This window comes from Egretta garzetta, unplaced genomic scaffold, assembly GCF_000687185.1.
Source record: "Egretta garzetta isolate BGI_Z169 unplaced genomic scaffold, ASM68718v1 scaffold287, whole genome shotgun sequence".
NCBI classification, from domain to species: Eukaryota; Metazoa; Chordata; class Aves; order Pelecaniformes; family Ardeidae; genus Egretta; species Egretta garzetta.
The window spans coordinates 2,529,342-2,553,248 of NW_009260435.1; the positions used below are offsets into that span (position 1 = coordinate 2,529,342).

Below are 23,907 nucleotides of genomic sequence, written 5' to 3' on the forward strand. Positions count from 1 at the left end.
AAACCTGCATGCTGCACGGTGCCTTTCAGACCAGGAACGGGGCTGCGGGTGAGCGAGTGTCTTCCTCCAGTTAAGAACAAAGACATTGTTTTTATTTACAAAAAAAAGGAGAAAAAAGTTTCCACACAAAAGCACTACAATGATAACTCCCTTTGGTAAAAAGTGTAATAAATGTCTCCATCGGTCTGTCTGTCGGTACTAATTCTCAAGCCACCTGGTACTATGGTACACAAGAAGCTAGTACAGTTATGCTAGCACATCAAGCATATGTCCTTTAATAAAAAAAGAAAAAACAAAAAAAACCCCCAAAATTGACAATTTGTACATTTATTTACAAAAAAAGGAGGGGAACATGTTAAAATCGTGTTGTTCTCTGTTGTGTGTGTGTACGTACATGTGTGTGAAAAGCTGGTGCATGGCACTAGGAGAGACTAGTAAACAAGCAGGTACAAAAAAAAAAATTAAACAGTTCCACTGGCACTAGAAAGGACAGACCGATCTGCACGGGGTGAGTCCAGCCTGGGAGGGAGAAGAGGGAGGCGAGAGGAACGCCCGGCCAGCTGGCGGCAGCGTGAAGGGAGGAGAATCCGGCCGCAACAGGCACCTGGGGAATTCTGGGACACATCCAAGCGGTCCGGTCGTGGAGAGCCTCTGGTTCTCTTCCCTTGTCGCTCGGGGAGTCAAAGCCTCAACACTGCTGGTGTGTACGAGCTCGTCGTGTTTCTCTGGGATGGCTCAGTTCAGAGAAGGGTCCTTCCCACCCTCCGGGGATGCGTGCGGAAGTCAGAGGGCCAGCAGTCCCGGCAGAGATCCGCGTCCCGACAGGGAATGCCGCTGGTGACAGGTTGTACCAGCCACGCACTAGTCAGGTGGCCATGTTACAGAGATACACAGTGAGGGGAGAAAGGCATCTTCCTCCTTTCCTTGATGTGCGCACACACACACACATCTCCCGGGCTCTCCCCTCGCCCCGTGGAGATTTATGGCGTCTTGAATATTGTGCCGTATTTGACGCGGTACTTGTTAATGCTCACAAAGTGCAGGGTCTCTGTGTCACAGGTGGTGGTGCAGGGCACCAAGCCCTCCAACCCTTCGCCCATTAGCCACTTGTTTGTCTCCTCTGCCATTTCGCGGGACACGTGCTCCTTGGTCCATTTGTCCACCCAGGCCTGGAACCGCTGGTGCAGCCGCTTGCTCACTCTTTCGTGGGACTACAGAAATAGGAAGAGGCGTTAGAAAAAGGTGGCTTTGTTCCCCCAAACTGCAGTGTTCATGCAAAGCTCGGCTGCCAGATGAACACAACCGAGGAGATCAACAGCCGGAGGGAATTTTTTAACACAGACACCAGCCCTTGCTAACAGAGGAAAGCTCCAATAAAGGCCCCTGGGTCTCCTTTCCAGGGCAATTATGGTGATAGAACAAACTCGGGAATACCAAGAGATTTATGCTCTTTGTTTAATACAGCGGCTCTCAGGACACAGAACATATCCTGTGGGAGCTGCATGCCCAGCACTGCGTTCCTTCTGCATCATCCAAAAGATGCTGCCTCCACCTCCTCCTCCTCAAGCAGCCAGGAGCCAAGCCCTGCTCTCCCCAGCTCTCAGGGTCTGCCTCCAGCCCCCTGCAGAGGGGCATGGTCCCAATACACATTACACGTGTCAGGGGACCCAACTGCTACAGAAAATTAAGAACCAGGTCAGGTCTAAAAGGTCTGAGAAGTGCTGGCTTAACAGAAGCATCAGGAGAGGAAAAACTGTGTGCATGTTGAGTAAAAGCATCTGCTTAAGGAATGCAGAATCCAGGACAGATGGCTTAAAACCATGGCTTGAAAGCCATGACTATAGTCATAATTGAAAACAGTAAATATAATTAAGCCTCAAGATTAAAACTTAACCTATTTTATTATTTGTGTTGTCCTCCTCCCAAAGACTGACTGCTGCTCAGTGTTAACTGTTAAACCCAAGAGATCTGTAGCTCAGTGTAGCTGCTGCAGCTCTTCACTGGACTTCAGTAACCAAGGGGCTACCCTGCACACTATACACTTAAAAGTTCATTAAATTTGACTCATGTTCAGCTTCCTTGTGACAAACGCTGGCTCATAGCATCCTGCTTACGACACAACTTCTCCTCGAGGTTTTTGCCAGTTGAATGGGATAGATGGAAGCCAATCAAACTCCGCAGTATCGGCATTTTAAAAAGAGTTGCTACTGAAATGAAACACCCTCAGCTGATGTAAAGTCATTTTGTCAAACCAGCATTCACAACTGATGAAATAAAACCACTGTTTATACTTCATTGGCGAGGAAGAGATGGTAAGTAGTTGGTTTAGAAGTCTAAATATGCGACTAAAACGGAGCTGCAAAGGAGGATTTGCCAGGCAGGAAGCAGTGCGCGCCTCTCCCACTCCCCCATCTCCCAGCGAGTTTTCTTGATCATCAGTAGTTTGCTCAGAAAAGCAAGTAATTCAATAAAATGAAAACAATCTCTGCAGCTACAGAAGAGACTTCTGCAGACAGAGCCTCTTGGGTACCTCTGCTTCCAGTTGCTGAAGTCAGTAACTTTTGCCTGAATCTGGCAGGTTTCACTCTTTTACATTCTACACAGCGGCATTCTGCTTAACGTTGTGTTTCAAATCGATTGTAATAAAAATATAGTGATGTATTTCAAACCTCACATTTAAATAGCCAGACTAGAACTGGAGTTGCTGTTAAAGTTCCCTGGGTTTTCTCTATTGGATGGAAAAATTCCCATGGGATGAGAAAAGTAACAGAGTATCAAAGCATTCAGAAGACCAAATTGGCTTTCTCCTGAACTGAACCCTTCTGAATTTGGCCGATCTGGAGTCGCACGCTGTTTCCATCTTGAATAAATCCCAACCTTTACAGCGCAAAAACAGCCAGAGAGCTGGCATTTCCTTCCCCTCCTGCATCTCCCCACCCATCCCAGTCACCTCCTCCCGTTCCCTTGTCCCAGACTTTTGGCACACAGAGAACCAAAAGCAAATTTGAGTCACTTCAAAAAGTCAAATTCCAATTTAAATCAGCAATCGCAAGCATTGTCTGCTAGATGTGAGAGGTCACAGACCCTCAGCTCTAGGACTTCCTGGAAAAAATACCCCCAGGGATTTTTCTGTACGGGTGACCTCACCCCTCCCATCTTTGCCACAAAAACAGCTTTTGAGAGCTGCTGCTTCGTGTTGGCCACGCTCTGCCGTGCGGGAGCGACCTGAGGACTCCCCTCTCCTTAACCGTGGGGCCAGGAAACTATGAGGGGATGGTACCCAGAGGGATCCATGGAGAAGGAAAGCTTTTGATGCTCTGCACTATGATCGATTCCTCTTTGGGGAAGCCCTAGAAGAACAGGTGCTCCCACACATCCCCACAAGAACCTGCGGAAGACAGGTCTTCCCTTAAACAGGGGGAACACCACCCATGGGAAGTGCCTCCCAAAAGAAATTTGAGAGCTTATGGTTGAAACCACTGCCCTAGTAATAAAACTCTGGAAAAAATGAAGAAGAGGTGGGAGGATGATGATGAGAGAGGTGGAAGAAGAAGAGATTACACCTTAGGAACATTCCGAAGATCCTTAGTGCCTTAGGAGGACAAGATAGCACACCCGCCTCCCGGCAACACAAGACCACTAAATGTCACCCACCAGGATCCCCGAGGACGTTCCATCTGACTCTCCCCGCCTGACTTTTGGGAGCCCAGTCCTTCTGCTTGCTCCTACCTGCTGAGCTCGCAGCAGAGCGGTCCTCCTGTACATGTAATCTTCCGATTTGATCACGTACACCATCTTATAGGAGTTCAGTTTGAATTTACACTCCAGCTTGTCCAAGCTCTCCACGTTCTCCATGGACTTCTTACTGTTTCCCTCCTTCCCTTCCTTCTCCTGCTGCTCCCGACCACGTTGACACTTACGGATCCTCCTCAGATTCCTGCAAACCAGAGAACCCCTCTTGGAATTAGTGCTCACCCTCTAAGCACTACTAGACTGGACGTTGGTGGTGAATCTGTGCTGGCCGCTCAAAAGCCTAGGTAACAGCTTGGAACACAACTGCCCGTTGCAGTCCCCTGACGTGGCACCCGCTGTTTTCAGGTAGAGGGTTACTGTAAGCCAAGGCAGGACTGCCAAAAAAACAAGCTGGCAAGTCACCAGCCCTTGCCCTCTCTGCCACCTGCAGACCGCACCATCTCGGTCCCTGGAGAGCAGGAGCCTGGGATGGACCCACAGGCTTTTAGGATGAACAGCAGCATGGTACCTCTACACCACGCTGCCAGGGTAATGGCTTCTGTCGTAGCATTAAAATACTGGTGAGACTGACCGCCCGGCACTGTGACGGGGCACAGTCACTCTGCCCTCTACGGCCAGATACAGCCCATCGGGTAGGGTTCACAGCACAGCCTGGCTGCTCACCTCGGCAGGAAGACCGGTTTCTGGGCCAGGTGCTCCCGGAGCTCAGGGGAGGTAGAATCGGAGTTGACGTACCGCTCCACGTAGTCCGACCAGCGCTGGAAGCAAGCACAGAGCACAGATCAGCCACTGCCTTCCCACCAAACAACACAGGATGGTTAAGGAGGCTAAGCTGGAAGTTACGTGGATGAATACAAGGTCAACTTTTGAAGGCTCTGTGCATCTTATCCCCAAAAAGGCAGGTATGATGTTTCTCTATAAGGTTTTGAGGGTTTTCTAATACAAAATAAACTAGGAAGGATTTCCCTGCTGACATCACCAGAAGCTTTGCGCCATGTCCTTGTTGTTTCTTTATCTTGTGCTAACACACCAGGGTAACAGTCAACTGGATGCCCTCGTCCAGTGCACCCCTGACCACCACAGTCAACTCTCTGGACAAGCTGCTCTTACCTCTGCTTCTACAGGGTCATCAGAGTTCTCCTCTTCTGTGTCCAGCAGTTCAATGGTTAACTGAACTTGGCCTCTGCTCTGAATGAACATCAGCTATAGAGAAAAGGCAGAAGGGACTTCAGTAAGAGGTTTCAAATAGAAAAAAAACAACTTCCACTTCTCAGTGGGGCAAATGGAGAATGAAGCAAGCTGGCATAATTTTAAGGGAAAAAAACGCCTGTGCTTCCCACATGCCTGACAGCAAAGGGAAACCACCAGCCAAATTGCACAGTCTTTGGGAGCAGAAAAATTGTAAAGCTTTCTGAGAAAACCTTTCTTTTTGTTGTTGTTTTTGGAGTGGAGCGGGTGTTTCTTGAGCACCCCAAAAGAAGTTTGAGGGTAACGGAAGAGAGATTATACACACAGGCTTTTATCCAGAGTACTTCACTCGCTCAGAGAGGGCCTGACCACTTCCTGCATCTTAGGCAAAGGAAGCATGGATTTGATTAGCACAGTGCACCAGGTTTATTCAGCAATGTATGCAGTCAGCAATGATTTAATGCCCAGTCAGTATGAGCAGATCTCCTCACAGTCAGCAAAGGCTGAGACACAAGAGAAATGGGAGAGTTTGAACTAACAAGTTAAAGCCAGTGACAGCAAAGCAGTATATACGATACAACCCAAAGGCATTCACTTATTGCTGATCCAAGAAATAAATTTCTCCTTGCAGCCTTGTTTCTGAGGGGCCCTTACAGAAGCATTAACCCACATGCCAAAGGTTGCAGACATGTCACCAAAATTTTCAACTTTCAGAGCTACAGAAAGTCCTCAGGGCTCTGGGGTGCCTAAACAAGGCTCCTTTTTAAAGGACTGGTGCCTCTCCCTTCTTCAAAGGCACCCCCCTCACTGCTTGCTGCTTTTACACTACGGTTCGCGCCTGGCTTTACCTTGAAACAGTTCTCCTCTGACATGAGCTGCTCAGCTTTGCGCTGGTACGCGACCTCCAGAAGAGTACGAGAAGACTGGGAAGCGAGAAGACCTCCTGTTGCTCCGTTGTTGTTCTCTGACAGGTAGAGGTCTGTAACCTGCACACAGATCTCATCGCTCACTATGTGCTGGAGCTGCAAAAAAGGAAGAACACGGGGAAGGTCTTCATCAGGGAGTCTGCTACATACCCATCAGCACAGAACAGAGAGAAACAAAGATGTCACCATGGATTTAAGCCCAAGCAAAAGAAAAAACAAAAAAAAAGGGCTGAAAAAGCATGAGTTCAAGGCTCCATTTTTAGTAGCTTCTTCCACTTGCAGATGATCTCTGCAGGCTATGTAAAAAAAACATAGTATCTTTAAAAAAAAAAAAATTAGCAGGTGGCAAAGTACAGCTACTCAGAAAAAAACCTACAGGCAGGGAACATCCTGAGCAGCAGCAGGGGAGGAAGGGCTACAGCACCGTAACACAGCGTATCCCCTCCACAGCAAGGCGCTGCTGCTGTGTCTGAGGAGAGGGGTGGGAGATTTAGTACCAAATCCTTATTTTGTACAGTTTAAAAATCAAAAGTCCTCAGACTGTCTTTTGAATTCAGTTAATCTCTGGACTGAAGTACAGGGCTTCTGAAAAGCAGTTCTACCCTTCTGAAAGATGAGAGGCCTTTCAAGCCATTCCACTTGCAGCCCCTTGTGTCTGTTTTTGTTCTTTATGCTACAAAAAGGCGCATGAAGAATTTTTCCCTTGGTCACACGTTCCTCCTACCAGCCCAATAAAAGACTAGAGTTTAAACAGCCAAAATGAGCTACTCAAAGAGCCAGATAAAAGAGAGAAAGCTTTTTAGAAAAGGCATGCACTGCTCCTACAACACTGGTGAAAAGGAAAGAAATTATTTAAGTGCCATTTAATTATTTTTTCAAAGTTAAAGCAAGATTAGCTCTGAAGATGCTTTAAAGTCAAATACTTCCATCCTAAAACTTCTGGAAAACAAAGGGAGAACTCTATACACAGAGAGTGTATATTCTCAATAATTTAATTACATCAGAAATTACCTTTTATCATGTCTCTCTACGTCAGTGTTAGAGCTGGGTTAACACCCAAAATTTACCTGCTTACCCCTGAAATTCCCCATTTAGGCATACAACACTCCCTCTCCTGCGTGGGCCTGGGCTCTCACCGCAGCAAACAACCTGGCTACTTTCTCTACCCCGGACCATCCACCCTCCAGCCTTTGCTGGCAGTCACCTGTCGAACAATACTCTGGATCAGCTTGTCCATGGTAAAGGCGATGTAGGCGTGAATGGTGAACATTTCGCGCAAGGAGTCCTCGTACTGCGATGAGTCCATGTTCCCATCCAGGAGGTTGCGCACCATGTCCAGGAAGGCTGGGTAATAATCCTCAACATCGATGTCCACTGTGACAAGAGAGAACAGGAGAGATGAACACACCACCCCCTGGAAGGGTTGCTTTGAATTTTGGTCCCCAGACTACCTAGTTGAGCTGAAGTTACTGGAATAGACTTAAGTTGGTCTTTTATAGACATTTAACGAGTCCTTTTAAGGCCACGGGTGCTTTCATAATCTCTTGCCTTCTAGCTCTAGCCTCCTCCATGAGGTCTTTATTTCTGACTTTTAAAAAGAGCTTTTGGTTAGGAACTCGAGGATACTTTAGATATGCAAGTGTAAAATGAAAGCCTTTATGAAATAACTGCTGCACATTACCACTCTGCTATTCGAGTCCCACATACCCCACACCTCATCTCCTCCCTCAATTCAGTGCTGCCCAGTGATAATAAGAGAGAGATCCTTCTGTTTTACGGGTCACTCCTGTGACATGCCAAGTAAGCCCTGTCAACACACTACAAATAGAAGCATCTTTCATCCCCAGCCTCCCATGAGAAGTCACTCACTAGGCTCCTTCAGTCGCAGCTGGATGGCAGGGCTGTCGCTCTTGTCTCGCTTTATGCCCAGCACTTCCCTCTCCCACTCCCTTTCCCGCGTCTCCTCTTCGATCTGCCGCTCGGCCTGGGTGCAGATCCTCAGCAGCCGCAAGCACAGGATCTGATGCAGCCGCATAAATATGTACCAGTTGCTGTTCACATAGAAGAGATTGTAGACCTCATCCATGCCCCGCAGCTTCTGGGCCGTTGTGTTGTTGAACATCAGCTTGGTTTTGGGAGGACTGCCCCCAACACCGTTGTGCTTTTTTGCAGCCCCAGTAGCTTCATCCACATCCATTTCCTCCTCTTCCTCCTCTTCCACATCTGAGAGTTCACCTCGCTGAGCAAACAGCAGGTCTGGAATGAAGTGGTACATGATCTGCTTGATTTTGTACTTGTCCTCTTTCTGGATTCCCGTCTGCCGCTTCACATGGTGGATGATGAGAGAGGCAGCATCTTCCAGGATCTGCTTGTCTTCATAGGCTAGTGATAGGTGAGGGCCTGTGGGGACTCCAGCATTGTCTTCCGAAGCCTGCTCTTGCCTCTACAATTGAGAAACACAGCACAAAAAAAATCAGTCCCAAACACCTCTCTCCACCCAAGAGCCTTTCAGAAAGCTCTGCCAGAGGTGCAGACTTCCGCTCTCATTGAGTGGTAAGGAACAGGAACTGAAACTGCACTTGCAAACTACATAAACTCGAGGGAAGGAAACTATTGGTGACCATCTTACCTCATCATAGATGCTTTCAATCTCATTGAGGAGACTCTTTGACCTCAGGACCTTGGTATCATTCTGCTTGAAGTTGATGCCCTGGTGGTCCAAGGATTTCAGGTAATACTTCTCATTCTGCTCTCGCCAAACTTTATTAAATCCTCTCTGGGCTTCTCGCCACTCTTCCTCTTTCATCTTTAACCTTGGATCAAGAAAGCAAGGGTGAGCTAAGAGACAAAGGTCCCACTCTGAGCATCTAAGGAAAACCTAGGCTCACATGAAAAGTGTCCTTGCAGCAGGGTGGGGAAGCTGTGACCTCGCTGTGACCTGGATAAGGCTGTTACCCCCAGCTCTCAGAGCCCTGAGACACAGGAGCGACAGTCCGCAAGAGATGGGAAGTGTCTGGGGAAAAGCATCTCCTCCTTACACATCTCCTCAAGTTTCCCCAGGGAGTTGCACCATCCACTCCCTTTTCTTGATGGAGGAAGGGGAGGCTGACATCAGAAACCGGGCTGGGAATCCAAGGGTAACACAGGCACTGCAATCTGAGCCCATGGTCACGTACAGCCGCAGGATTTGGAAAGGGCTCAAACTCAGCCCTGGATCAAGCCACACAATACAGTTTCCTCATCTTACACACAATGCTGACACCGGGGAAGAAATAAGGCTTAAGAGGAGACAACAAAAGCTGGTAAGATTTTTGTTTCAGAAGGGTAATTCCCTCTTTCTAGGTGATTACTATGAAATACAGCAAGTGAGCAGAACATAAAATGCACTTCTTAAATTACAGCCTTGTGGAGGCCACACCCTTTCAGGGCAGAAATTAGCTACTTTTACATAAATCCGGATCACATATGGCACGTTATCCTTCAGTAGAACCCCCGGGGCAGGGTGCTAGAGCAGTCAGTACCTTTTCAGTACAATGGGAACAGCCACGGATGGGTTCTTCCGAAGTCCATCGATGATGTCAGCTGCTTTGTCAGCATATATCCTCTGGAGAGCCTTGCGGTGGATCACCTCCGAAGTGCCACCCAGAGTGTTGTCCAGCTGGAATTTGGCCTGCTCCTCGGCAGACAAGCGCGAGAGTTTCTTTTGGATTGCCTCAAGGACGCGGATCGTTGCCAGGTTGGTCTCCAAGACAACATCCAGCTGAAGCGAACGGTGCATTAGCCATCGTTGAATAGATAAAACATGATACTTCACAGAGGCTAACATTTCAGTGACATGAAACAAGAAGCCGTGCATGTTTAACAAGATGTTCTCAAGCAGCGGTTTCCATGTTCAGCTGCTCTAAAATAATCCAATTATATTTTATCTGCTACCTAGATAATACTGCATAAGAATTTAAAGGCTACCAGAACGATACTGTTAGGAAATTACATTTTCCACCTGGGAATAGAACACAATTGACAGTTACTCTACATAAGGACGTGCTGAATCTGAGCGTATGCAGGTAACTGCCAAGCTAACTTCCATTTCAAGTCAAGATGTCAATCATCTAACATCCTAAATGTATCGCTTTTCAGATTATTACAGGGGAGTGCACGTTCTCGTGCGCTACGTGGGCAGTAGGAACAGAAAAGATGCATCGATTATATGCTGGCCACTGAACAATTTCATCTGGAGTGGTGTGAATTAAGAGCTCTGCACAAAATGTGAGGGGCAGGGGTGGTAGCTTGGAGTGAGAGGTGGTTGTGCAGCCGCTGCTTCTTGCGTTACGAGAACACAAGATTTTATGCAAAAAAATCCCAGGGGACAGACACACAATAAAACCAGATTCTAAGCAATAGTATTAAAGGTCTAATCATATCAAGATCATTAACTGTTCACAGAACCCCATGCTTTCAGAAACATGAATCAAGGAAAAACAATTTACCTCAAAACGCTCATCCTCACACCTGTAGATGTGCTCTTCGTATTGAGTCTTCTTGGAGCTCACAAATGTGGAGTCTTCAGACCAGGACGGGAAGGAGACCCAGGTGTCATTCAAAACCTTTGAGGAAGACAGGGGAAGACAAGAGTCACAGTCAGTCTTCAAGGGGCTCACACCCGTCTGGCTGAGCCCAGCCTTTTGATGGAAGGATGCAAAAATTGCATGTCCCTCCCAAAGCCCAGCATTCAGGGGGCAACCCCAAACAGCCAGAACCAAAATGTCCAGGCCGTCTGAAAAATTCATTAGCTGGAGCTGTGAAGAAAAGCTTGCAAGGGAAGAGAAAAAGAAAGGTGAAAGGAGCTTTTCCGTTACTTTGGATTAGTCAGCTGCAACCAGCTGGTTCATCATGTGCGTGATTCACCACCAACAGCACTGGGTGGTCAGCACATCAGGCATGACTGTTAGACAGTATGTGGTTTCTATCTCCAAATAAGGCTAATTAGGAATACAAATCCATACCCCACCAACACCTTTCCTGACAAAGCAGCTGAGCACCTGCAGCTTTCGGCACCTCCAAAACAGGAACAGAACATTCCAAAAAACCTCAACGAGGCCAAAGGCAAAAAAACAAGGGTTCTGGCAGGCAGTCTTGAAAGTCAGGCCCAGTTTTCATAAACCTGAGGCCTGAACAACTGAGTCATTAGATACTCACAGGAAGAAAAGTTCCTCACAGCATCACACGAGACATTTTTGAGAGGCGTGTCATGTTAGGTCTTCAATTAAAAAGCTTACAACTGTCTCTTGCCCAGGCTGTTTTCACTATCTTGCCACCACTTCAAGCTGAACACCCATCACCACCACTAACTGCATGACTTGGTCACCCACATTTGTCCTCCTCATCTCTCAAGGAGCATAAAGACACAAAACCCGTGATGTTCCCAAACAGCAATCTCCTCCCTCTTCGTTGTGGGTGCCACTGCTGACTGCAGTCATCCAGGGAAGGGATTTCTGGGGCGCTCCCCTCCTCCAGTGAATGCTCTTAAGTGGCATGTTTATTAACTGGCCTTCAGCAAGATTCCTGCTCACTCACCTCCAAAACATCACCTTCAACACCAGGGAAGGAACAGGATCAGCCAGTACCATTCCCACTTTGATCAAAAGGACATTACGACACATTAAAGGACTCAGTGAGCACATCTGATCCTGCAGCACTTTGCTGGGAGACCAGCTTTGACTCTTGAGCAAGAAGGCTCCCTGTAGGGAGACGATTTCCTGATGCGACGCACCATTTCTGAAGGCAAGAGGTCTCCTTAGCGTTTCAGGTAGAAAGAAGGAAGCTTGTGAGGGATATGTGGGAGAATCTGTCTACAGAAAACGTGATTTTCTTTTAAGGTTGGACTAGAGACAACTCTGAAAGCAGACTAAGCAGGGAATCTGGGTAAAAAAGTAGCAATAATCCTGAATTACATACTGCCTTGTAAAAGATCCCTGAGATCACATTAAGACTGTGCAGAGTTCTGCCATTTCCTACTCCAGAGTTTTTAAGTTTGTAATCACATCACAACTATTTGGTGGGGTTTTTTTTCCAGCTGCTCCCCAACGCTTCACACAACCCTTTCACAAGCACCGCTGCAGAAGAGCTAATGCCAACCATCAAAGCCACGTGGGTGTCGCATCTCCCCGCCAGCTGCCAGCATAACCCATTCCTAGACTGACGCCTCGCCCTGTGCAATAGCTTCTGGACACGATTCAGATGTTTGCAGGAGCACCAAGTGCTCACTTGCCACCAGGAACACCTCAGGGTGCGCTCACCTCGGGCTCCGACATGTACCGTCATGATCCCGAGCTAGGGTGCTGTGCCTGCGCACGCCTGGGCACAGGAGCAGCATGGCTCAGTGCTGGATCACTGCTAACTAGACCCACCACAACAGGCAGCTGCCTGGCCCCAGCTCCATGCCCAGCGCCCGTTCTGGGGTGCAGGCTGCAGCACAACTCCCCTGCACAAGAGCAGACGTGCCCTGACAGCCCCAGGAACCTTTTCAGCATAGTGCAGGGATACAAAATAAATTCCCCATCCTGTTCTTCTGTTCCATTCATCCTTGCTCCATCCCTTTGAGAAGGCCGGGAATAGCCTTTCTCTGTCACACAATTCCCATCCAAGAGCATCTTACCTCTTTACACAGCGGAGTCCGCCCCGTGCATTTGGGTTGCTGGTAGCTCTTGGGTAAGGCTCGGTAGCTGGAGCCCAGTCTTTTACAGGAGGCATAGTCTATCTCCATAGCAATCCCCTCGGTAGCCCGTTCCTTCGGATAGGTCTCCATATGAACAGACTCTTTATACCCCAGAAAGTTTTTAAACCAAGTGAACAATTCTGGGAATTTCCTAAAAATAAAATGAATGAAGTGAAAAACTAGCTAAGTAGAAATCAAACACCGCTGAGCTGTGGTGCTGAGGCGAGAATCGATTGCTACAGACACTGTCCAAGAAGACCCTCTAAATTATCAGTCTGGTGAGAAAGGACCCTCTCTGCTCAGTCCCACTTCCACAGAGCCCGAACAAACAGGGAAGCGAGTCCCTGTTTGTTGATCAGGTGGTGGTGGATTGGTGTCTCAGTGCAACTAAGGTGCTTTAGTATTATTCCCCCATATTGCAGAGGATACACAGACAGGCACCGACACATCCTCCGCATGCCTCGTGGGTATAGTCCCCGCGAGACACGTAAGGAACAGCAGCCAAAGCTTTCACTGCAGGAACAGCACCCATTGCAGGGTCACATCTAGGTCTCCCAAACTACCCTGGTAGTGAACTCAGGCCAGATCCCTAGTTAACTGTTTGCCAACATTCTTAACCTTAGAACAGACCTTTTCCTTTCCAAAAGCAGCAAGAAGAAACTGAAAAACAACTCTGTAGCTACATGGCGAAAGGTTTCAGCGCTGAGCAATCGCTTTGACCAGCGCTGCCTCCCCAGACCAGCACAAATTGTGAAGAAGCCTTTGCCTGCAAGGCCCAAGTTCGCCTGCTTGTAGAGAAATTTTTTCTGAAGAATTTATTAGTCTAAAATAGTGCATCTGTTCAACTCCTTATCTCATGCAAACCTCCAGCAATATAAGGAATTGAACCTTTTACCAAGGCTAATTGAATCACTGCTCATTTATTGCTTTTTCATTACATGACAGAAGATAATGTCCAACTCCAGAGTAAGAAAACTGTATTATGCCTTTCCCAATACAGATACTCACCCTTATAGCTAGGGTAGGTGGTAGATGAGAGAAATCCAGAATTTTTTGGTCAAATGCTTCACCTTTTCTAGCTAAAGGTAGCATCCTGCTGATCCCTGACTAATTCCAGTGGCGCTACAGAAGGAGTGGAAGCTCCTTGGGGCAGTTTCTTTACACAGCAGCTAGTGTAATGGGGTCCTGAACCCAATTTACATTGCTATTGCTTTCTCCCTCGGAACCGGGAACTCAATTCGCAGGAAGGAGGAACATTAATCTTGCTGCCCAAAGTTGATGAGAGGATATCGGTTGGTTTTAGCTGATTAATACAGAGTTGTTCTGTACACTACTGGTAATTATGGAAGTCATCATTTCTATTTAAACTATAGTCCTCCTTATAACTTTTGGCTGCAGGACTGAATTCAGCTGCTTTTTTGCTTTTTGAAATTTTAGCGAGTTTGTATCAGCACTCTTTTTTAGGGGACATTTCCTATGTACTTAGACAGCCAATCTTTTCTTGAGTGAAATAATCCACGATTCCAGAGTGAGGGACTGCAGTAACACACTGCTAAATAATTCTGTTTGCTTTTCTGAAAAAGGAAGAAACATAGCAAGTGTACCAGCACTACTCTTGAATGCTGCCTGCTTGCCAAGACATAGCTAGGAATCCCCCTCTTGCCTCCTCTCGGGTAAGGAACAGAACAGTGCAGAAGGAGCATGAAGTTGGAAGGAAAACTGAAGCAGGGCATTTTTTGTCCTGCTTCAATAAAGGAAAAGTCTGAAAGCCTACAGCACGTGGCACCCACACCGTATTAACCACTGAAGATCTTCCAAGAACCACCAGGATCTTCCTGCCCATAAGCAGCACATGGCACCTTTCCATGTACGTTCCTGACACTTGGGCCGAGCTAGAGGGAACAGGATATCAGAAAACACACCGCCACAGAAGTAACTCATGCAATCATTTAGCATTCAGACAATTAAGCAGTGGCAGGCTAATCAGATAAAAGTTGATCCAACCAACAGCAGAGGAAGTGGGCAGTGCAGGGGGAATCCCTCTCAGTACTTTGGGGCCCAAGAAACCACCACCCACCTGAGGTGGATTCCCCTGAATGGCCACAAAGGTTAGCTTTTCTTTTCTGGCTTTGCAACAGAACCAGACCAAGCAGATTAAACTTCTCACCTCATGTAAGGAAATGGGTTCCACTTACCCCAGGAACGGAGAAACAAGCTGCACGAGCTCAGCCCGGGAGATCACCTCCTGGTTGAAAATAACCAGGCAGCGAAGGAAGTTTTCATATGCTTCTGTGCTACGCAGAGCTTTGCGGACCTTACAGAGAGAAGAAAAGAAGGAAACAGTTGCTGTCAGGGTGAAATCAAGCTGCGTATGCTATCGCTGTCCAGGAGACCTGGACTCAACACCGTGCTTCCCACTGATGCACAGTGATTACATGTGGAATGAGAACACAAATATTTAAGTGAATTGAACAGAGGGTAACTCGCCCCATACACAGGGCCAGGCAAGCAGATACACTCAAAGAACCCCCTAACAGCTGGATTATGAAGTGCTGGAATCATGGACAATGGCAGTCGTAACTGCAGCACCACAAACCCACCCAGGTTGCCTCAAAACACCAGAGAATATTGCAAGCAGCGAGCAGGGTGAGACCTGTGCCCTGGGTAACACTGCTCCAGCCCTCTGCCTGCGTTACAGCTTGGGTTACCACAGATGAGCCAGCTTCTGTAACCCTTATCTTCACAATACGAGGAAACCGAACGATTCATCCCAATGCCATTACCTTTCCCATGAGAACAGTTAGCATCTATGCATCAGACTGAGATCTATCATCATTAAGATATTTGTCATTATGGTTCTAATTCTACAGCAGGGATTTCTAGGTTTACTCGTGTTAACACCTACACATCCTCCCAGCAATAGATTGGTTCCCAGTTACCATTAGCTGGTCTATGGCTCATTGCAAAACGCACCACATCAGCAGGGAGCCACCAAGACTTTCATCGCCCCATGAATATCACTTAAAAAGCTTGTTTACATTCACTGTATACTCCCCTCTGAGCCATAAGGAAATGTATGGACATCTTAGGGAAAACACCGAGGTACCACTTGGAAACATCCCACATATCCTTCATTTGTTCTGTGTGGTAAACCAGCAACAGGTAACAACTGTGCAATTAATTAGATTCATCTCCCAGGGAAAAAAAACCAAACACCCCAACATCAACATGAACCAGCTGCTTTGTAAACTGAGCTCCCACACTGCAGGCAGCTGGTTGCGGATGGGTACAGCAAGCTGTGCCAACACAGCAAGACATGCCACGCACATCATTGGTTGTACAGGAATTTCATAAAGGTGAAAAAAATCTGGAGTGTGCATTACAGGAAAATTCCCATTCCTGCAAATACACTGCATTGGCAGGGGGTGAAAAGCTAGAGAAAGGCCTCTGGGGAAAGAGACACAAATATCCATGTAAAAAAGATCACCAGCTTTTTAAAAGTGAAGTTCAGTGGATCTGACTTAGAGGTCGCACGATACATCCGAGGTCAAGCTGACAAATGTTATCAGGGTGGTACACAGATCACACACTTCACTGCGATAAAAATCCAGATGCATACAGGCTAAGAACATAAATCAAGGATGCGAGACGGCTTTTGCTTCTCACCTTCTCAAAGAAGAGAGATTCTGTCCCCACACCATGTTTGCTGGCTTCTGCCAAAGACTGGTCTTTTAAACCAAGCAGCTTCGGTTTCTTCTGTTAACAAAAAACAGAAAGGCAAGGGGAAAAAAAAAAAAAGGGCTGTTCAGCAGAGCAAGTTGCTGTATTTTGATTATCTGTCACACAAGGGTTTACGCTTCCTGACCCCACCATTTGCTTTCAAATAAAAGAAAGGTGGCTTTTGGGGAAGGAAACTTGCATGAAAGTGTGTGTCACAAGTTAATCTATTAAAGGTTAATCAGTAGCATAGAACTCCAAAGATTTTTAATACACTGTTGCATCCTTTCCTGCAAGCAGTTGATTGTTTCAATCACTGCTTGTAGTGCATCTAATTTTTCTAACTAGTTTGCAGAATTACCAAAACAAAACTGGTTTTTTCCTATCACTCACCCAGTCCTTTAAGTCTTACAGCCCCCTAAAATTAGTGTATTCCTTTTTACTGCAAGAGCCTTTATTTTCCCCATAGCACACTGCACTCCACAGCCTCAAAAAGGCCGAAAGCCGCCTCCAAAACTTGTTTTAATTTTGCTGCCCTTTATTTGAAGAGGAGGAGAAAGGGCGGAAGGGGAAGTAAATCACTGGATTTAAACAATACAATTATTATGTGTGCTTATGCTTTTCATCACAAAGCACGATACACCACCTTCAAATAAAGCAAGCAAACTTGCCCCTAAATGCACAAACACTAAACCACCTGGCCACGAGACCATTTTTATTACGCTACAAAGCCTTGCTCTCTCAAAACACGCGTCATTTGAAAAGGGCAAACTCTGCCAAGAGAATAATCATTCATCGTTGTATTATAATGCTTATCATAGGAAGGATGAGCAAACACGATTCCACCGCATCTGCTCCAAGTTCTACTACGATAAAGCTTTCAGGCATACCTTTATCTTTCCCTCAGCTTATCTTCCCACCTGCCTGAGAAACATCACTACAAATTTTAGACAAGCCTATATCATGGCTTTACTGAGACTTCTGCCTTCGCACCCCACACCTCCCCCTCGTCACCAAACGCTGCTTTATTAACCAATAAAACTACTCCCACACATTCCATGGCATCCTAATACAGCAGGGAAAGCCCTATTTTTTCCAACTATTACCACCCTCAGGTACAGATAACGCCATCAGTTTGTGAAAATCAGAGACAAAGCCTTGCGCTTAGAAACAACAAATTCAACACGTTTCCTTTAAAGGCACGCGTTAGTTTCCGTTTTCTCAAGCTGCAGCCTGTGCCGCAAAAAAATGGCACAGACTTGTACAAGGCATCCCGCTCTGCTACAGCCTCCTGGGAAAAACAGGGCTGCTGAACGAGCAGCACACGCTCTTACCTTCACCGGAGGGGTTGCTCCAGTTCCCGAGTGCCGTCGGATCTGACAGCCATTCTGGTTGGGTCTTTGCTGTTTGTTGTTGAGCTGTGGCTTCTTCACCGTGCCACCGTGATCATTTCTTACCGATTCCACTTTCTCTGCAGTTGTCTTACTTAACAGCTTATTTAGAGACAAACCCATAAGACCATTAGAGCTGAGTTCCACGCATCCAGGCAAAAAGATATGCCTGCTCCTCCTAGCTCTAGATGACCAATGTATTTTACTGCAGTTATTGTGGTCTTAGAACAACCCTTTTAGGCAAAGGGATTGTATCTAAAAGACAAGTTATGGCCAGAAAATACAGTCTATCACCCTGACCCCGTTCCCACACTCAGTAAAAGATCACTCCAAAAAAACCCAAGAAACAAACAGCAAAAGCACATTTTTCTAAACTCTGGCTACATACAGGACAATTTTCCACTAGGTATTTCAGTTCCGGTCTATCTCCAAGAAGACTCACCACAGAGCTGTTGGCATCGGGCAGGAACTGTCCAAACTCCGAGAGCAGATCCTCCTGGTTCTTGAAGAGGCGAGCCACCTGCGCGTACACCTCCTGCTCCGTCAAAGCTGGCGTATAGTTACCTCCTGCCTCCTTGGCATTACGCTGCTCTTTCTGTCAGAGGAGAGAGGAGAAGCATCAGAAGAAAGGACACATGAACTCTTTAAGTGACAAAGAAAACAAAAAAAAAAGCCCGTCATGATATAAAGAACGGAAGAGCAAAGGTCTCAGCATCTTACGTAAAGAATCATACTATATTAATAGCATGATTCTTACATAGACACTACATACATATATACACACACTAAAACATATACTAAATGCCTAGCTGGCCCTGGACTAATAGGATACTGACCACGGAAGGAGTTTCTTTACTTTTAAGTAATTTTTAAGTACTTATTAAGTCCTTTTAATTAGTACTGCTGCCATGTTGTCTCTTCCTGACCCACGTTCATGGAAAAAACACCAAATATGGTTTTTTAAAAAGGCATTTCAGACACTTGCAAATCAAGATGATGGACCGAAATCTATTATTTCATGCTGCTACATCATCTTCTCATTTGCAAGACCTCTGCTTAGTTTGCTGGCCAATGCTAACCCAGAAGACCCAAATGGAACTCTTAGGCGGGCACAGTTAGTTCCCATGGCAAAGAGAGAAATAACCATACATATACTCAAATCTACCTTGTTAACACTCACCTGATACGTATGGAGGATCTCCAGGAAGGCTTTGTAGATGTCTGGCTGTCCCTGGAACCGATTCTTGATCTTGTTGACATAGTTGATGGCATGATTAAACTCAACAGGCTGATTGTTCTGCAGGGATGGTGTGGTTCCCAGAGAGATTGTTACAGGCGTATGAGGTTGGACTGGGGGCGAGCGTGGTGATGCGTATGGTGGAATTGGGGGAGTTTGCTGGCTGGCGGGAGTATGCGCCTGCAACTGTGATGGCTAAGGAGAAAAGAAGCCATGTTAGAAATTAGCAGATTCCTTGACATTTGGAATCAAAGCATTTTTATTCCGCATATGGACCATATCCAAAGGAAAAAACCCAGCATATAACTGTATCTGATGCCGACAGTGGAACAGCATGGACTCAGTAGAGATACCTCTGAGCTGGAATATCACCACTGGATGGAATCTCCCGCTGCCACAAGCAGTAAAACAACCTCTTCCCATAGACTGGCTCTGGCTGATTTTGCTGCACTGGTCTTTTTAATCTGCTACGAAACAATTATTCCCTTCACAGGTCTAGGGAATTTTAACAATACCACTCATAAACCAAACACTTCCTAGTAGAAACTGCTGTTAAGAGTCAAAATTAACAAGTACCATTTCACAGTCAGAGTTGGGTCTTAAAGATTAACAGAAGCACAGATACAGGTAGACTAAGCAGAAGAAAACTATTATCCTAAGCAAATAAATAGACAATATTCAGCGGGCCAGTAGAGGCTACAACTCATCAGGAAGACAAAACACCCAGACCATTCAAGCTGTTGCTATTAACAGCTGGTTTTCCTTGCTAATTGCTTTTGACTGAAATCTGACAAGAGACACATACTGCCTCAAAAATTTCACAGAGCTAAAATGCACAGGCATGGCTTGCTCCAACACTCCACGTTATTTTGCCCCTGGTGAAGAATTCCGGGATGCATCAAGTAAGGCAACAGCAAGTGAAAACTGGAATTTCCTTCAATATTGAGAGAAAGAGCAGGCAGATAAGGCTCTCAGAGTAATTATTTTGAATACTCTTAACAGACATGGGAAAATTTAGCAGCAGTTGTGAGGTGGCAATTTTAAATGCAAATGGACGTACTCATTCCTGTCATCTTCCCAACTTCAAAACGTGTATTACACAGAGTTTTCACTCCTGACAGGGTAGGTAACTGCCTTAGGATGGCCAGAAGCATCCTATTACAAGACCCTGCCTTGCTTACCTACAACTTTACCTGTCTGGTAAGGAAATCTCACCTCAATACCTAGCACCTCCCTCAGGTTCATTTTATAAAGTTCCAGCAAAAATAGTTCAACTCTTTGCAGGATGATGACACGGGAGAAAACCACTTAGCCCACAGTGATGAGAGAGAGACCACTACCTCTTCGCTGAGAGCAGGTATTACTCCTTCACAGAAAAGCCTTGAAATCCGGCACAGGTAAGTTAATTCCAGAGTGTCTTAGATTTGCAGTTTTCTGCTCTGTGAATCTTTTAGCATGTTTTTCTTCACCATTTCTGAACAAGCGGTTGCAAGTCCCAGCAACGTTTGTCTAGAGATCATTTTATTGCCACATTTTAAATCCCGCTGTTTTCTAACTGCATATTCCTTTTTTTTTTTTCATTTCCAGCCAATTGTTAGCTAATTGTACAGTTTGGAGATTAACCCTTGAAATTTGGGCATTCTTTCCCTCCCCTAAGGCTCTCAAATCTTTCCATATTTTGAGGCCAAAATACATCATATTTTATCTAGGGTAAGCTCCCTGAATGCCTCTTATATTATCCTTTTCTGTTTTCAATCACATAAAATACATCTGTTGGACAGTAGCATCTGGATTGCATCTAAAGCAGAGAGTCAAACTCCCTTTGTTATTGAAAGGTCTAGGTGTCAGGCGCACAAACCGATACCTAAAGGCAACATCATGGTCATGTTACCTAAACTCTCGCACTTTAGATTTTGCCAGTAACTGCTGCACCCATCCAGCTGATGGCTGAACTAGACTCTTTAACAAAAAACATCCAATCTGAAAACAAGACTTCAAGCAATGCAGAATCTACCAATCAAGCTCTTTTAAAGGCTTAATTGCCCCAAGCATTTGAAATCACTTTCACACCAAGAACAACATCTTAATCACAGTCTCTGTTTTATGGGGAATTTCTTGGGACTTGAGTTATTCTGAGACAATATACACAAAAGCAGGCAGCTCAATGTGTGCCCAGCGCAAAGTCAAATGCATTTCAGGGACCTTTTTCCTGGGGCTGCTGGATCACTCCCTGAATAGAGCATGCACATTTTACCAGATGCTCTGAGCAACTTTCAGTTCCCCACTGAAAGCAACAAGGCCTTTCCAAAGCCCTTAAGGTGGCTTAATTGAATTATTGTCAAACCAACTAGGATGCATCTGGAAGTCTGAAAAGGAGAAACTAATCCAGCAGCAGAAGCACAACACACACAGGTTCACAAATACTATGAAAAAGTATCGTGGAAGTTCCTTTTTCGCTCTCTAGCTCCATAGCGGTTTCAGCTGGAGTCAGCAGGATCCCTGTGTTACCAACGTACGTCATCCAAAGACTCTCACCTTACTGATTTTGGCAGGTGGCGGCTGTGGTGCTGGCTGTGCTGGTGTTGGGGTTGATTGCGCTGAAGGCTGCGACTGATGCTGCGGCTGTGGCTGTGGCTGTGGCTGCAAGCCGTGAGTGGGGATCTGGTGAACCTGCCCTGGTGTTGTCACATTCACCATATCATTTGTCTGCACCTCAATCTTGTAACCAGGCGGCAAGAAGGTGTTGAAACCCATGATCAAGTCTGGGTGGCCCTTGAAAAGCTGCGACACGCGGCTGATCACTCCCGGAGTGTCGATACTGAAGAAGGAACAAGACCAAAACATCACAATCCTCGAAGGCCCTGTCAGTGCTACACCAAGTTCTCCACACAAGAATTTTTCCATTAGAATTCTTACCTTATCACCTCTAACCTATGAAACAATGAAACCTGATTCCTATAAATACACCACTGAACTTATGACATTAGAATTATTCTATTAGCCCAGACAGCATTTTATATCTGTGACATCTAGTCCCCAGTCTGCCCATTATTAATGGGCAGACAACCAGCTGAATAGGCTATCAAGGCTGAACTTGTGAACTCCCACTCTAAGCAGATATTTAGTAAAAATGAAGGGATACATTTAACTTTCAGGAAAGAAAGCACACAACGCTTTTACACTACTGCACATGGAAGGACACAGTTTAGCTCCTGCTCTGTGCTCCCATGCCCTCCATACACTCATTCTAACCCGGAAGGAAGAAGCAAAATGCAACTTGTTACCTTTGAGATTTAAATTCCTTCATAATATCCAAGAAGTCATTGTAGACTTGTGGCTGACTACCAAACTGAAGCTTCACCTGGTCGAGATAAGACAATGCATCCTCCACCTGGAGACAGAACAGGCAGGTTATATTAGCAGAGAAGATTTTATTTCAGCTCCCATTGTTCTGCAAAACACGCGTTATTTGAAAACACAGCTGTTAGCCCTGAGCCTGGGCAGGGAATTAAGGAGCATAAGACCATGAGTCTGGTTAGTGTACTACCAGCACCATTTGAATGAGAGATACTCACTCCCCACTTCTGGCTCACAAGATAAAACTGCATCAAAAAGAAACAAAAAAGGAAAAAAAGCAACACAGATTAGCAGAATTACTCAGAGAAAAAAAAAAAATAACATACTCCAAATTTACCATCACTGAAGTGACTGCTAGGATAAACAGAACTAGACTGAGTATTTTTCCTGCATTCATATGTGGAAATTATTATGGAAGTCTGAGACTACGCAGAAAGTGGAAATGACATACTCGGTGTAGTAGATGTCTGCCAGGTACACGCTTGCACTTTTTTCAAAAAGCCAGACATTTCAGTTCAACATAGAAGGATTTTGAAAATGGCAACTGTGGGCGGTAAATTGTTTTACACCTCAAACAGCAAGAAGTTTATGAACTGTTCATGTACCAACATCCAATTTTCAGGTGTACTGAAAGAACAGCTACAGCCTAAAGCGAGAGCTCTGGGTCCCCACCACCTCTGGCAGCCAGGCCACACGCCCCTCAGCTGCAAGAGCAACACACAGGACCTCTTTTTTGAACGACATTAGACAACAGCAATGGAATAAAGACTCATGTATAGCCCCAATCTTGCATCAGCAGAGGATTTGCCATCGATTTCACCAGGAGGAAGAACTACAGATTTTGAAACCATTTTCAGAAGTCTCTAGAAATGAAGCGCCCTACATTCAGCAAAAGGAAAGGGCCTCTCGCCCAACAAGGCAGTGGGTTCCACCAAAAAGGGAAGAGACTTGCACCATATTTGGAAAAAACTAAGAAATAGGCATCAACTCATATATATGTGCCTTCTCGCTAGAGACGAACCAAATGTAGCTACTTACAGGGGTTATTTTTGGTGGAGTTTTCTCTTTTTAAGGATTTTACAGCACATAATCCAAGAATAGAGTCTTCCTTACTCCCAAATTACTCCCACACAACCACCCACATATGCCATGTGTTCAGAAAGGCAGCGAATGTTTTGGTAATTTAACCCATTCAAACAAATACTCTTGAGCAATACTTCTTCCTTTTCCTTCCTGCACCCGATCTTTTCCTAGCAAGTCCATTTTTTATTACGGTGTTTGAAACTACAGGGTTTCAGCAGAATGAAAAGCCCCTTTCTGCATTGATCAGTCTTCCGAACAGGAGAGGCATCTTAGCCTTGTCAAGCAAGCTTTTAGGAGGTCACCAGCTGGCTTTGCAGGGAGGCCTCCCCTACAGACCGGATAGGAAGAGGCCCCTGGTTGCCCATGGATGTAGGCAGAGGTTGGTTTACTTCAGGCAGCGATGCTCAGCATTACCTTGAGCCTCTGGAACTGCTGCTGCCCCTGCACGGGCACGGCTGGCGGGGTGGGGTGAGTGTGGCTCTGCACCACCTGGCTCCCGTGAGGCTGCACTGGTGCGGTGTGGTGGTGGCCACTGTGGAC

At 46.0% G+C, this 23,907-nt stretch overlaps 2 protein-coding genes across 2 annotated transcripts in view; both read right to left on the minus strand.

Annotated features, from left to right (window-relative positions):
- Nucleotides 1-625, minus strand: part of MAN2C1 (mannosidase alpha class 2C member 1) — a 16,897-nt gene extending 16,272 nt beyond the window's left edge. Inside the window, exon 1 of the mRNA XM_009643797.2 lies at nt 496-625. Within this exon, the coding sequence (XP_009642092.1) occupies nt 496-625 (130 nt within the window). The remainder of the gene's footprint in view (nt 1-495) is intronic.
- SIN3A (SIN3 transcription regulator family member A) overlaps nt 126-23,907 on the minus strand; it is a 26,786-nt gene continuing 3,004 nt past the window's right edge. The window contains exons 3-21 of the mRNA XM_035899343.1: nt 23,782-23,907; nt 22,212-22,318; nt 21,463-21,745; nt 18,871-19,122; nt 18,133-18,285; nt 17,634-17,792; nt 16,249-16,338; nt 14,778-14,896; nt 12,523-12,733; nt 10,355-10,471; nt 9,389-9,627; nt 8,497-8,680; nt 7,737-8,310; nt 7,072-7,241; nt 5,790-5,963; nt 4,864-4,956; nt 4,417-4,511; nt 3,730-3,937; nt 126-1,211 (exon numbers count right to left, since the gene is read on the minus strand). Coding sequence (XP_035755236.1) covers nt 981-1,211; nt 3,730-3,937; nt 4,417-4,511; nt 4,864-4,956; nt 5,790-5,963; nt 7,072-7,241; nt 7,737-8,310; nt 8,497-8,680; nt 9,389-9,627; nt 10,355-10,471; nt 12,523-12,733; nt 14,778-14,896; nt 16,249-16,338; nt 17,634-17,792; nt 18,133-18,285; nt 18,871-19,122; nt 21,463-21,745; nt 22,212-22,318; nt 23,782-23,907 — 3,585 coding nt within the window. The 3' untranslated portion in view covers nt 126-980. The remainder of the gene's footprint in view (nt 1,212-3,729; nt 3,938-4,416; nt 4,512-4,863; nt 4,957-5,789; nt 5,964-7,071; nt 7,242-7,736; nt 8,311-8,496; nt 8,681-9,388; nt 9,628-10,354; nt 10,472-12,522; nt 12,734-14,777; nt 14,897-16,248; nt 16,339-17,633; nt 17,793-18,132; nt 18,286-18,870; nt 19,123-21,462; nt 21,746-22,211; nt 22,319-23,781) is intronic.